Source organism: Bos indicus x Bos taurus, chromosome 15, assembly GCF_003369695.1.
Source record: "Bos indicus x Bos taurus breed Angus x Brahman F1 hybrid chromosome 15, Bos_hybrid_MaternalHap_v2.0, whole genome shotgun sequence".
In the NCBI taxonomy this organism is placed as follows: Eukaryota; Metazoa; Chordata; class Mammalia; order Artiodactyla; family Bovidae; genus Bos; species Bos indicus x Bos taurus.
In genome coordinates, this window is record NC_040090.1 from 54,505,460 (window position 1) to 54,520,177 (window position 14,718).

The 14,718-nt window shown below is 42.2% G+C and overlaps 1 protein-coding gene across 2 annotated transcripts in view; it reads right to left on the reverse strand.

Moving 5' to 3' along the window:
* Window positions 1-14,116, reverse strand: part of CBL (Cbl proto-oncogene) — a 99,414-nt gene extending 85,298 nt beyond the window's left edge. Inside the window, exon 1 of one of the 2 annotated variants that reach the window (XM_027563488.1) lies at window positions 13,808-14,116. In XM_027563488.1, coding sequence (XP_027419289.1) covers window positions 13,808-13,996 — 189 coding nt within the window. In that variant the 5' untranslated portion in view covers window positions 13,997-14,116. The remainder of the gene's footprint in view (window positions 1-13,807) is intronic. The other variant, XM_027563490.1, reaches the window with a different exon arrangement.
* Between the last annotated feature and the right edge of the window lie 602 nt (window positions 14,117-14,718).

The following is a 14,718-nucleotide window of genomic DNA, read 5'->3' on the forward strand; positions in this document are numbered from 1 at the left end:
ACCTAGGAATTATCTATTGAAGACAGGTTAGACCTCACATAACCCTTTGATGACTCCCAGAAATTGACATCATTATTCCTACCATCCTGGCCATGCCGCAGGTAACCTTCCAAACATGTATGGTCTCAGACTACTTCGTAACCAAAAGATGGAGAAAAGGCAGCAAGCCTCCCAAGAATAGGCTGACCAACAATCTGCAAAAGCTACAGTATCCACTCCTTCAAAGGTTCAAATCAAGCAGAGATCCCTCCAAGTTTATTATATCCAGGGCCACACACCCCTAACCCATATATTCTCCCTGCTGCTGCTAAGTCACTTCAGTTGTGTCTGACTCTGTGAGACTCCATAGATGGCAGCCCACCAGGCTCCTCTGTCCCTGGGATTCTCCAGGCAAGAACACTGGAGTGGGTTGCCATTTCCTTCTTCAATGCATGAAAGTGAAAAGTGAAAGTGAAGCCGCTCAGTTGCACCTGACTTTTCGAGACCCCATGGACTGTAGCCTACCAGGCTCCTCCGTCAATAGGATTCTCCAGGCAAGAGTAGTAGAGTGCGGTGCCATTGCCTTCTCCTATATTCTCCCTATTTGAAAGCAAATGTATTAAGAATTCAGGCTAAAATGCAGTATTTGCCTAATACCTATGGAAAAAAAGGTATACTCCCTTCCAATAACAAAACTAAACTAAAATTGTTCTGCCCAGCCTATAGTAAGCAAACAATAAATGCTGTTAATGACAATGAACTGAAAAACCATATTACCCCTCACAACAAACAGATTTAAAATACCATGAGTTTTAAAATGTCTCCTAAACACTTGAGTAGTTCACATTTTTGAACCACCACCATCCCATGGTACATCCCATGAATGTTACCAGTCCCTCCTTAGAATGTGACCTCATAAAGATCGTTTGTAGATTAAATATCTGCTTTCCTCAAGATATTTCAAAGATAAATCATCACATGACCAGGAAAATCAGCACTCCACTGACAACTCAGAGTCTTTAGCACTAACACAGACCATAAAGAAAGTATATAGGTAGAGTAACTTTATTGATATTAAAATCTCCAGAAAAAAAAATTCCCTAAATATTTAGAGCCTCTAGGGGAAAAGTTTCCCAAAGCCTTTGTGAATAATTCAAGTCAATAGTTAACAAACATCGAAAGCCAAAAGAACCTGCCTTTACTACTTAGGGATACAAGGTGGCTCAGACATTAAAGGCGTCTGCCTACAATGCAGAAGACCTGGGTTTAATCCCTGGGTCAGGAAGATCCCCCGGGAGAAGGAAATGGCAACCCACTCCAGTACGCTTGCCTGGAAAATCCCATGGATGGACGGAGGAGCCTGGTAGGCTACAGTCCATGGGGTCGCAAAGAATTTTAAACACTTAGTTTTCATTAACCTCTAAAGTACAAATGAGCATTCTGAGCCTTAAAACTTCATCAGAAAATTTTCTGAAAGATATTTTTCTTCTTAGTCTATTCTCCATTTGACTAATTTTATTTCACTTTACAAGTCCTGGAATACAAAAATGGCTTCCTTTTGTTTGCTTCTGCCTGTACATTTACAGCATCACTCAGAACAATGTCAAAAAGAAACACTCAGCTCCGGGAAACCACAATATTCTTGTACAGCTGCCATATACTCCATTCATAATAGCTTCCTTGCTGGCCTAGCACCTTCCTTTGCTTCTGCCAAGGGCTCAATGGTCAACAAAAAAAATTTTGGAAAGGCTATGATTACAATAAAGAGGAATAAATTATGGTTGGAAACTACCTAATTCTATTCTGAACACAGAATCTTCTATAACACTAAGGAATTAAATTTCTAGTTAGAAAACTATAAGCTTATAGTTTTAGTATAACTTATAGACTATGAATGATTAAGTATTTTTATCTCTGTAACCTTAACTTATCCATGGAAGCATTTTTCATTTCAAACTTTTTTGTATGATAAAAAGCATGATTAAAATAACCACTATGCTTCAAAATCAAGTATTTAGTATGGTGAACTATACATAAAACACAGAAAATTTGACTACAGTTTTAAAGAATCAGTTGCTCAAGAGAAGAAGAAGTATACCAGAAAGGACTAGGAGCCAAGAGACCCGGGTCCTAGTCTGGTGACTGGCATTAACTGGCCATGTGACCTTGAGCAGGTTACTCATCTTTCTGGGACTCTCCCTCTACAAATTAAGAGTTAGATCAATTAATTTCTTAAAGTCTTCTTAAAGCTTCAAATTTTAGAAACTAATCAACGTAGAAACTTAAAAGAGATTTTAAGTTTTACAAGTGTAACTACACAGTAAAGCTTTTAAGTGAAAACGACTCCTGACGTTTTTCAAAGAGAAATCAGAAACCAATATTTTTTTAAGAGAAACATATCATCACTAGTGATGGTCCCAAGGAAAAAAAGTCTTTTACTTCTAATTACTATTCTCCATTATTGATTTATCAAAACCCATCCAGGGACCTGAACTATAACTACTACCCAGTACACTTCAGTTCAGTTGCCCAGTCATGTCCAACTCTTTGCGACCCCATGAATCACAGCACGCCTAGGCCTCCCTGTCCGTCACCAACTCCTGGAGTTCACTCAAACTCACGTCCATCAACTCGTTGATGCCATCCAGCCATCTCATCTTGTGTCGTCCCCTTCTCCTCCTGCCCCCAATCTCTCCCAGCATCAGAGTCTTTTCCAATGAGTCGGCTCTTCGCTCAAGGTGGCCAAAGTATTGGAGTTTCAGCTTTAGCATCAGTCCTTCCAATGAACAGCCAGGACTGATCTCCTTTAGAAGGGACTAGTTGGATCTCCTTGCAGTCCAAGGGACTCTCAAGAGTCTTCTCCAACACCACAGTTCAAAAGCATCAATTCTTTAGCACTCAGCTTTCTTCACAGTCCAACTCTCACATCCATACATGACCAATGGAAAAACCATAGCCTTGACTAGATGGACCTTTGCTAGCAAAGTAATGTCTCTGCTTTCGAATATGCTATCTAGGTTGGTCATAACTTTCCTTTCAAGGAGTAAGCGTCTTTTAATTTCATGGCTGCAGTCACCATCTGCAGTGATTTTGGAGCCCAAAAAAATAAAGTCTGACACTGTTTCCACTGTTTCCCCATCTATTTCCCATGAAGTGATGGGACCGGATGCTATGATCTTTGTTTTCTGAATGTTGAGTTTTAAGCCAACTTTTTCACTCTCCTCTTTCACTTTCATCAACAGGCTTTTTTTTAGTTCCTCTTCACTTTCTGCCCATCACTTCTCAAATCTATTTCTGCTTTATGGACTATGCCAAAGCCTTTGACTGTGTGGATCACAATAAACTGTGGAAAATTCTGAAAGAGATTGGAATACCAGACCACCTGACCTGCCTCTTGAGAAATCTGTATGCAGGTCAGGAGGCAACAGTTAGAACTGGACATGGAACAACAGACTGGTTCCAAACAGGAAAAGGAATACGTCAAGGCTGTATATTGTCACCCTGCTTATTTAACTTCTATGCAGAGTACATCATGAGAAATGCTGGGCTGGAGGAAGCACAAGCTGGAATCAAGATTGCCGGGAGAAATCTCAATAACTTCAGATATGCAGATGACACCACCCTTATGGCACAAAGTGAAGAAGAACTAAAGAGCCTCTTGATGAAAGTGAAAGAGGAGAGCGAAAAACTTGGCTTAAAGCTCAAGACTCAGAAAACAAAGATCATGGCATCCAGTCCTATCACTTCATGGGAAATAGATGGGGAAACAGTGGAAACAGTGTCAGACTTTATTTTTGGGGGCTCCAAAATCACTGCAGATGGTGACTGCAGCCATGAAATTAAAAGACACTTACTCCTTGGAAGGAAAGTCATGACCAACCTAGATAGCATATTAAAAAGCAGAGACATCACTTTGCCAACAAAGGTCCGTCTAGTCAAGGCTATGATTTTTCCAGTGGTCATGTATGGATGTGAGAGTTGGACTGTGAAGAAAGCTGAGTGCTGAAGAATTGATGCTTTTGAACTGTGGTGTTGGAGAAGACTCTTGCGAGTCCCTTGGACTGCAAGGAGATCCAACCAGTCCATCCTAAAGGAGACCAGTCCTGGGTGTTCATTGGAAGGACTCTTGCTGAGGCTGAAACTCCAATACTTTGGTCACCTCATGCGAAGAGCTGACTCACTGGAAAAGACCCTGATGCTGGGAGGGATTGGGGGCAGGAGGAGAAGGGGATGACAGAGGATGAGATGGCTGGATGGCATCACTGACTCGATGGACATTGAGTCTGAATGAACTCCGGGAATTGGTGATGGACAGGGAGGCCTGGTGTGCTGCGATTCATAGGGTTGCAAAGAGTTGGACACGACTGAGTGACTGAAATGAACTGAACTTCTCAAATACCACCCAACCCTATTTATTAAAAACACTCTGCCACTTACAACTAATTACCAATCTCATTATTTTCATTCATCACATTAATCGCAGGACAAAAATACAGTCAATAGGAAATTAAATAACTGACATGTGCTTACAGCTTAACTGTGCAGTTTTTATATATGGATTCTGTCCTTAAAAAGAAAAAATAATTCTCTCCCCAGACTTATCAATGCAACTTTAAAACCAAATACTTAGCATGAACTAGAGATTAAATGATTTTAGCATCATTTCTGGATGTCAGACCCTAAATAGAGCACAACTGTGATTTAGGATATTGTGGAGTTTCCAGTTTGGTCTAAAGCACCTCCCCAGTCCCAAATTCCCTTTCTGGTCTTCTCAAGGATTAGGTAAAGATTTGCCTAATGGTTCCCATGGTGTGGGGTATAGGGAGCAGGGCTGGGATTCCTGACCCGGCATAACTTCAGTTATATCTCTAGTTTGTAAATGTGAGCATTGGCTCATTCTTAACTCCCTAGCACCCAGCAAGAAGTTCAATGAAAATGTGATGTGGAAAGGTGCCAACACGATTTTCACCTAAAGGAACCAGGAATCAGCTACCATATTTAAATCAACAAACTAGACAAGGATTGCGGATGAAAGCAGATTTTTTTGGAAGGCAATGTGCCAATACATACTTTTCAAAGTTTAATGTATGATTCCCTTGACCCAGTACATTTCATTTCTAGAAGTTTATTCTGAAGAATACCTAGAAACTGCATAATAGATTGTCACTGTAACCGCTTCTAATATTAAAAATCACAAACAACCCAGAAGACTATCACTATGATTTGTTAAATAAACATATATATATATATATCCATATTATAAAATCTAAATAAAACTTAAAAAAAGAATTCAAGGAGACCTACATGTTGTATCAACATAGATAATCTTTTCATTCTAGAAGCATTTTTGTTTAAAAATCCCACTTTTGCATAACAATGTATTTTATATGTATTAAAAACGTTATATATACTACTTTTCAAATTTAAGAATATATCTTAAACATAAATAAGATACTCCACTTTTTTTTTAAAAAATCTGTCAAGCTTATCTAAAATAAAAGTAACTGTGGAAGGGGCCTTGCTTCTTGAAGTATGATCCATATCAGCAACACAGAGTTTCAGGCCCCACCTCAGACCTATTCAGACAAGATCCACAGATCTGAATTTATGTTAAAGTCTCAGAAGCACTGGTTTATAAAACTCACTTAACAGAGTCTGAACACCAGTTCAAGATCCACATTAAAAACCAAAACTATGAGTTGGGTGGCTTATCTTACTTAATTTCTCTGAATCTCGTTTTGATCTCATAAGACACATTATTTTGAAATTTTTACTGTATCAGCAGATGTTAAATTGTAAACTGCTACACAATATAAGGACTTATTAGTTGTCAGTCTTTGCGACTAAATGCTAAGAAGGCAACAACTTGTTCAGAGCCGCTTAGAAAAAGGAACTGGAGGGATGGACCCCAAATAGTAGACAGTGGTTACCTCTACAGAGAATAGTAGTTGAGGGGTAGGGGAGTAAAGGAAGACTTATATTTTGTTCTATATATTTTATGATCCATAAATTGTTTCTCACAAAGAGTGCTATACTTGTATACTGCTATTCAGATAGGTCTAAAAAATTTGGAAAACTCAGCAGTGGCCACAGGACTGGAAAAGGTCAGTTTTCATTCCAATCCCAAAGAAAGGCAATGCCAAAGAATGCTCAAACTATCGCACAACTGCACTCATCTCACACACTAGGAAAGTCATGCTCAAAATTCTCCAAGCCAGGCTTCAGCAATACATGAACCGTGAACCTCCTGATGTTCAAGCTGGTTTTCGAAAAGGCAGAGGAACCAGAGATCAAATTGCCAACATCCGCTGGATCATGGAAAAAGCAAGAGAGTTCCAGAAAAACATCTATTTCTGCTTTATTGACTAGGCCAAAACCTTTGACTGTGTGGATCACAATAAACTGTGGAAAATTCTGAAAGAGATGGGAATAACAGACCACCTGATCTGCCTCTTGAGAAATCTGTATGCAGGTCAGGAAGCAACAGTTAGAACTGGACATGGAACAACAGACTGGTTCCAAATAGGAAAAGGAGTACATCAAGGTTGTATATTGTCACCCTGCTTATTTAACTTATATGCAGAATACATCATGAGAAACGCTGGGCTGGAAGAAACACAAGCTGGAATCAAGATTGCCGGGAGAAATATCAATAAGCTCAGATATGCAGATGATACCACCCTTATGGCAGAAAGTGAAGAGGAACTAAAAAGCCTCTTGATGAAAGTGAAAGTGGAGAGTGAAAAAGTTGGCTTAAAGCTCAACATTCAGAAAACGAAGATCATGGCATCCGGTTCTATCACTTCATGGAAAATAGATGGGGAAACAATGGAAACAGTGTCAGACTTTATTTTGGGGGGCTCCAAAATCACTGCAGATGGTGACTGCAGCCATGAAATTAAAAGATGCTTACTTCTTGGAAGGAAAGTTATGACCAACCTAGATAGCATATTCAAAAGCAGAGACATTACTTTGCCAACAAAGGTTCGTCTAGTCAAGGCTATGGTTTTTCCAGTGGTCATGTATGGATGTGAGAGTTGGACTGTGAACAAGGCTGAGCGCTGAAAAATTGATGCTTTTGAACTGTGGTGTTGGAGAAGACTCTTGCAAGTCCCTTGGACTGCAAGGAGATCCCACCAGTCCATTCTGAAGGAGATCAGCCCTGGGATTTCTTTGGAGGGAATGATGCTGAAGCTGAAACTCCAGTACTTTGGCCTCCTCATGCGAAGAGCTGACTCATTGGAAAAGACTCTGATGCTGGGAGGGATTGGGGGCAGGAGGAGACGGGGACGACAGAAGATGAGATGGCTGGATGGCATCACTGACTCGATGAACATGAGTCTGAGTGAACTCCAGGAGTTTGTGATGGACAGGGAGGCCTGGCGTGCTGCGATTCATGGGGTCGCGGAGAGTCGGACACAACTGAGCGACTAAATTGAACTGAAGAAGTGAAAGTCACTCAGTCGCGTCCAACTCTTTGTGACCCATCGACTGTAGCCTTCCAGGCTCCTCTGTCCATGGATTTCTCCAGGCAAGAATACTGGAGTGGGTTGCCATTTCCTTCTCCAGGGGATCTTCCCAACCCACGGATCTAACCCAGATCTCCCATATCGTAGGCAGACTCTTTACTGACTGAGCCACCAGGGAAGCCCAGGCCTAAGAAAGGAGGCAGGAATTAGGATCCCATCCCCCTCACTGAAGTAGCAGCGGGTTGGCCTCATTTTAACATTTCCTCATGGCTGATCCCAGAGCCACAGGGAAGGTCAGTGGTGGCTGTAAGGAGGCGCCCGAGGTAGTGGACACCGCTGAGTAAGACCTGCCACCAGTCCCAGAAGTTGCAGAGGGGAGACCCCAAGTCACTGCTGATTAAGGAGCTTCTACAGTACTGACATTCCATCTCCTAGGGCTTGACTCCCCACGGGTGCGCACCATGAATGACATCACTGCACCCCTTCCCCTCCTCCTGGAAGCTGCTGCAGGAAGGAACACTGTGGGGACAGAGTTGAGGCTTCCAGTGCTCCTGGTTGACTACTCCCACCTATTTCCTTCCAGCACAAAATGTGCTAATCATGAAAACATTTCACAATGACTTGCTTGTTATAATTCCCCTCTTCCAACAAACCTAATGGAGATCAGAATTAATAACTTCATTGGAGAATGTGAATAAAATTTAGGCTCAGTTTTCAAACAAATACTTCAACCATTTTTCTTTTAATACATAGTTCATTTTTCTTTTAATGCTCTAGGTTAGTCATTAGAGGACATTATCATATGGTTGACTGTAACATGAACTCCACTGAAAGTAGACTTGGGGAACCAACTTGCCCATGTGTATACAGCTAACATATTAAAAACAGGTTTCATTATAGCAAGAGTCACCAAAAGCTTTAACCAAAGCCACAAAATGAACAGAGCAGATTATCTTCTTCCCCAGCCTAAATCCTTCAAAATTTCTATCATGAATCACATGAAATGCTCAGTGAGCTCACATCTCACAAGAATTAAGGGAGAATATTACATCCATTGGGGGAATTCTTAACAGATTTGAAAACGACACCATCTTTTTTTACAATGACTACGTATCACTTTTATAACCAAAAGAAGGTAAAAACTACTTTTAGCAAATGTTATTTTAATTCAACACTCAAAAAAAAAAAAAAAAATTCCCTACCTTATCCCCCTAATTAATCACACAGAAAATAAGGGAGCATGTTTCAATCTCATTGTACTTTATTAAAATGTCTGCGCTTCATTCAGCAAGTATAATACTATATATTAGACACAGGAACTGAAGTTAAGACAAAGGCTTGATCTTGAAGAGATCTAGTGGAGGAAGAGACAGATGAAATAAAAAGTGATAAATGCTACCACAGATAACATGAATTAAGTATCGTGGAAAAATAACATGTAGAAGCCACCACAATAACCATGCAAACTAACCAGTACACATAATTTGAAAAGACACAAATCCTTAACTTAAAAGTAGATATTTCTTTTAATGGTACTAGTTAAACATCATGTTAATATCATTTAAGAAAACATCTACTTTGTGTGTGAATGGTGGTGTGAGAGTGTACATGAGGACTGCTGTTGTATACCTACACAGGTCACTTTCTGAAAAATGACTTTTATTATCAAGACTGTTGTATACCTGAGAAGCTACTGTATGGAGGAAATAACTAAGCCTTGTTCAGTTGCTAAGCCGTGTCTGACTCTTCGTGACCCCATGAACTGCAGCATGCCAGAGCAGCATGCCAGACTTCCCTGTCCATCACTGTCTCCCCGAGTCTGCTCAAACTCATGTCCACTGAGTCGGTGATTCCATCCAACCATCTCATCCTCTGTCTTCCCCTTCTCCTGCCCTCAATCTTTCCCAGGATCAGAGTCTTTTCTCCAATGAGTCAGCTCTTCATATCAGGTGGCCAAAGTATTGGGAGTTTCAGCTTCAGCATCAGTTCTTCCAATGAATATTCAGAGTTGATTTCCTTTAGGATTGACTGGTTTGATCTCCATGCTGTCCAAGGGACTCTCCAGACTCATCTCCAACACCACAGTTCAAAAAAGCATCAATTCTTTGGTGCTCACCCTTCTTTATGGTCCAACTCTCACATCCATACTTTGACTACTTGGAAAAACTGTAGCTTTGACTGTATGGACATTCGTTGGCAAAGTGATGTCTCTGCTTTTTAACAGGCTGTCTAGTTTTGTCATAGCTTTCCTTCCAAGGTACAAGCCCCAACTAAGCCTTGTTGCTGCTGCTGCTGCTAAGTCGCTTCAGTCGTGTCCGACTCTGTGCGACCCCATAGACGGCAACCCACCAGGCTTCCCCGTCCTTGGGATTCTCCAGGCAAGAACACTGGAGTGGGTTGCCATTTCCTTCTCCAATGCATGAAAGTGAAAAGTCAAAGTGAAGTCACCCAGTCGTGTCCGACTCTTTGGGACCCCATGGACTGCAGCCTACCAGGCTCCTCTGTCCATGGGATTTTCCAGGCAAGAGTACTGGAGTGGGGTGCATTGCCTTCTCCAACTAAGCCTTAGGAGGTGGGTAATCCTGGATTCTAAGTCTAATTCTATTAACTAAGTAACATAACCTCCAAAGAACTAGTGAAAAGTTAATGTAATTAATAATGATTACTACTTGCATACCTCTTCCTTTCAGTTTTCCTTTGGGGACACACAAAGCAATTTCATTTAACAAATATTTACAAATGCACTTACTATTGTGTAAGACCTTGTGATTAGAGACTGTAGGAGATAAAGAGATTACAGCTGTTGTCCTCGTGATATTTACATCTTGAGAGGTTAGGATAAGGAAATATGTGCATTTTTTTAAAATCTTTCAGCCAAACTGCGTGGCATGTGGGATCTTAGTTCCCCAATGAGGGATTGAACTCACGCCCCCTGAACTAGCAGTGCAGAGTCTTAACCACTGGACCACCAGTGAAGTCCCTGTACGTGATGTTTAAACTTAAGAGATCCCATATCGCACTGAACATCCTTACTTAGTCACTTATCACTATAATGGAATCTCCTGGAATGCAAGAAGTTACACGTAGTGCTATCCTTGGGATTTAGTGAGCATGCAAACATAGGGGAAAGGTAAAAAGGAAGGGAGAAAGCAATCCAAGGAAACATACAGATTCATAAATTCTGCTACGTGCATCTTACTTCCAAAATACAAGAAGTTATTTAAGGTGCTTTTTTTACAGCAAGCATGAAAAGGTAAGTAGTAGAAGGATTATATTTTTAAAAAGCTTTTTCAAACCCATGATTTAAAGTAAAGCATTTTTCCAATAAATTATATTCCATTAAATAAATCAATACCTCGAGGTTTTACTAACATAAGCTAATTTAAAATAAAAACATAGCAGGGACCTAAAATACTGCCGGCATGATGCTCTACTTCAGCAGTGGACAAACTAAAACGTGATGGATTTTTCTGTATACCTGCAAGATAAGAATGGTTTTACATTTTTAAAGAGTTGTAAAAACAACAGCAGCCAAGAATATAGAACTGCATAGGTGGCCAGCAATGCTTAAAGTATTTACTCTCTGTTCCATGACAGAAAGCTTGTCAACTCCCACTCTGTCTCACAATGGAATTTTGAGTCTCTCATTAAATTAAATACTTGATACATCCATATTTACATTTAAGACAATTATATGATGGCTTTCTCTACCCCCTAGCCAGTTGTCTATTTCCTTACTAGCCATTTTCTTCACATACGGGTAGCTTCATAAATATCAATTACAATATACTGGGATGACAAGGAAAAAAAGAAAAAAAACTATAGAGACCGAACCACATCTTCTGTTTAATAACAAGCATCCTAGCACAAGCATTTTTCCAACAATGAGTTCAAGTTTTGCAATGGAATAGTAAATTGGGCCTACATTGACCAGAACCCATGACTTAGGCCAACTTCTCCATCCATGAATATCAAATGTGGAGGAGAGGAGACAGTTCCCAGTACTAAATCAATAAGCTGATTAATAATAGGCTGGAATAATATTCACCTAGCTTTAATGACAAGGTTAAAACAGGTAAGAGATGGTGACTTAGAGCTAAATTCAATAAATGCGTGGGACATTTGTGGATTTAACACTAAGTTCTTCATCACTTGTATTATATGACATGAAGTCAAGAAGGGTTAGTGATACTGTCAACAATAAAGTGAAAAGAGAGAACATTTATGCTCAAAACATCAAGAGTAAAAGAGTGCACTCTAACAACATTACAGGAGTATTCAGAAAATCTGGAAAGCAGAACAAATCTACCGGATTAACACATCAGAAAGAAGAACGAAGCTTTCATTTCAGCACAACCAGTAACATGTGATACAGGGCACACAATACTAAAAATCATCTTTCAAAACAATCAACCCAAGAATAAAACCACCGCTCTTCCTACACTAGAATGGAAAAGGCAGAAGCCTACTTTCCTTCAACTATCAAAACCTGAAAAGCTTTTGACTCAAAACAGAGGTCTTTATTCTTCCCAAATAATTAAACATTCTGCAGAAGAAATCATACTACACACTCTTTAGAAAGATGGAGTTAAGTCTTAAGGGGTGGGGGGAATCATTTTAAGGACTACATTACAGAGACTCTATAGAGTTTGACAAAAAGTTTTATTTTTAAGGAGAGGTCTCTAATCAATACAATCTTGATACATTGCAGGTTGATACATGTGTCTCAAATGAGAAACTAATTAGAAATGCAAATTTCAGGACAAACTTTTTAAGTCAACTCTAAATCCCCAAAATGCAAACCTACAATCTTCAGATTTTGAATATATTCAATATATTTTTTTTTAAGTATCAATGCACTTAAAATTCTCTTAACTGCCTATCTTTATGTAATGGTTTTACTGCAATTTCTAAGAATGAAATTAGCATTGTAACAGTAATTACAATACCAATTACTTAACATGAGAAAAACCAGCCCTGAAAAAGTAGCTTCTGAAGCCACTGGTATGTACTACAGGAGCGCTAATTCACGCACAGGACTTATTAAGTATTTCTACAGCACATTTATATCTGCCAAGTGCTTCATAATCACTTTTATTAGCTGTTTCTAGTCCAAAGCAATCCATGAAAAACTTTACAGAAGAGGAACCTAGGCTCAGAGAGGAACCAAAGAAAACCAATTTTACTGTGGAGGAAATAACACCATTCTCTTACGCCTGATCCTTCTAACCATCTTTCATCTGCAGAATGAATTTTGCAAAAATCAGTTATTGATAAATGTTGAAAAACAGAAAGGAAAAATTGAATGCTCTGGAACAAACCGTTAGACTTGAAACTAACTACTATCTTTCATTATACAGACATACTATAAGGAAGTAAAATTCTGTCAAATGCCAAGGTTAAAGTGAAGTTATTTTTCACAGTTGCTAAAAACAAAAACAAAAGTAATCAAAGCAGCTCATCTAACAATTTTAAAGTCAGGTTCTGTAATAAGGAGTCAGCATCTATTACCAAAAAAAGTAGAACCCAACAAAAAACAGTGTGTGTGAGGAGGAAGTTCTGGAAGGAGTCAGAATCTGCTGCTTAACCCACTCGGTCAACGTATCTCTCCGAAGATAAAGGTTATAACCAGAACTTGTGGTTTAATCAGTGCATATCTCAGCACCAGCAATGGATCCCATCCAATGTTTTGGAAGAGAAAAACTTGAGCCAGCGCTAGATGTGGAGGAAAGTTCCTTCCTCGGTCCATTTAAACATTCCCCATTTCTTTTATCTCTGTCACATCTTAATGAGAAGAAGGGAAGGAAAAAAAAAATTGTACGCTCACCCAGAGCAGTCTGCCCGCGGAGTTGTCAGGACCCCAGGTCTCTCCATGAGAGCCCGTAAAACCCAATTCCCTAATTAGAGCCCGTCCAGCTCAGTCCCAGCCGGTAAATCAAGCGCTCTTCTTCACCGCCCCCTCCCTCCTATCTCCCGGGGCCAATTCCGTGACCCACATCCCTACATCCTGCGCAGAGCCCCAAACTCTGCAGCCCCACTAGACTTCCGCCCCGGTGGCTCCCCAGTTAACCTCCCCCAGCCCCCACCCCATCTTTGTCTCGCAACCCCAAACACACCACCTCAACGTTCCCCCCCGACTCCCAACCGCAGCCCTTCCCCCTCCGCCGACCCCCGTCCTCCTGATCTCCTCCCTACCCCCACACCCCCCAGCCCTCGGCCCCGTCACCCCGGCTCCTCGCCTCCCCAGCCTCGCACGACCCGTCCCCTCCCCCAGCTTCCTCCGTCCCTTCCTTCCCCTCCCTCAGCCCCTCCGCCCACGCCCACCCCTGCTCCCGCGGGTCCTCCGCAGGGCCTTTCACCTTGTCCATGAGCTTCCAGCACTTCTCCACCATCTTCTTGTCCACGGTCCCCGGCGGGTGGGGGCTGAGGTGGTGGTGGTGGTGGTGGTGCGGCTGGAAGGCGTCCTTCATGAGCCCGATCAGGCCGCCGGAGCCCCCGGAGCCGCCGCCGCCTCCGGCCCCAGAGCCCTTTTTCACGTTGCCGGCCATGGCCCGGGAGAGGGTCAGGGCCCAGCCGTGTCCGCCGGCTCCGCTCGGCTGCGAGTGAGGGAAGGAGGGCTTGAAGGAGGGGCCTCTCCCGGCCGCCGCCGCCGCCGCAGCCGCCGGCCGTCCGGCGGAGGGAGGGGCGGCCGCGGGGAGGGGAGTGGGCGGCGCCGGGCGCGCGAGTCCGCGCGGGCGCGCCCCCTCACAGAGCGCGAGCCCGGGGGGAGCGCGCGGGGCTCGGAGAAGCGAGCGGCCGCGTCTGGACTGAGCAGCGGCCTCTTCTGCGCCACCCCCTTCCCGAGTCACCGCTCCCGGAAAGCCGCCGCCAAGTTTCCGCGCCGCCTCCACGTCCCTGCCCCCGGGGGGTGGGCCCAGGCCGAACCGTCCCCCTTCGCCCCCTGCTGGAAGAGTTGGGGAAAGGGCGGGGCGTGGCTAACGTGGAGTTTGAGCACTAGGCAGAAGCCGGCCCTCCATGTTCCCTCTGGATGGTGGGTTGTCAGCCCTGGAGGAGGTCGTTGGGCTATTTAAGTTAAGACGGGTAGAGCTAGGAAGTTCCACTGGTTAATCAGAACTAGAACAAAGGCTTCGACCAGTTCTCCCACAAAGTGATTGTAACCTCTTCTGAGTTACTGATTCTGAGTGGTTCTTTTCAGAGGGTTACCCACATGAACCTCTACTTTATTTATTTATTTATTTATTTTTGAACCTCTACTTTAATAGAAGAAATT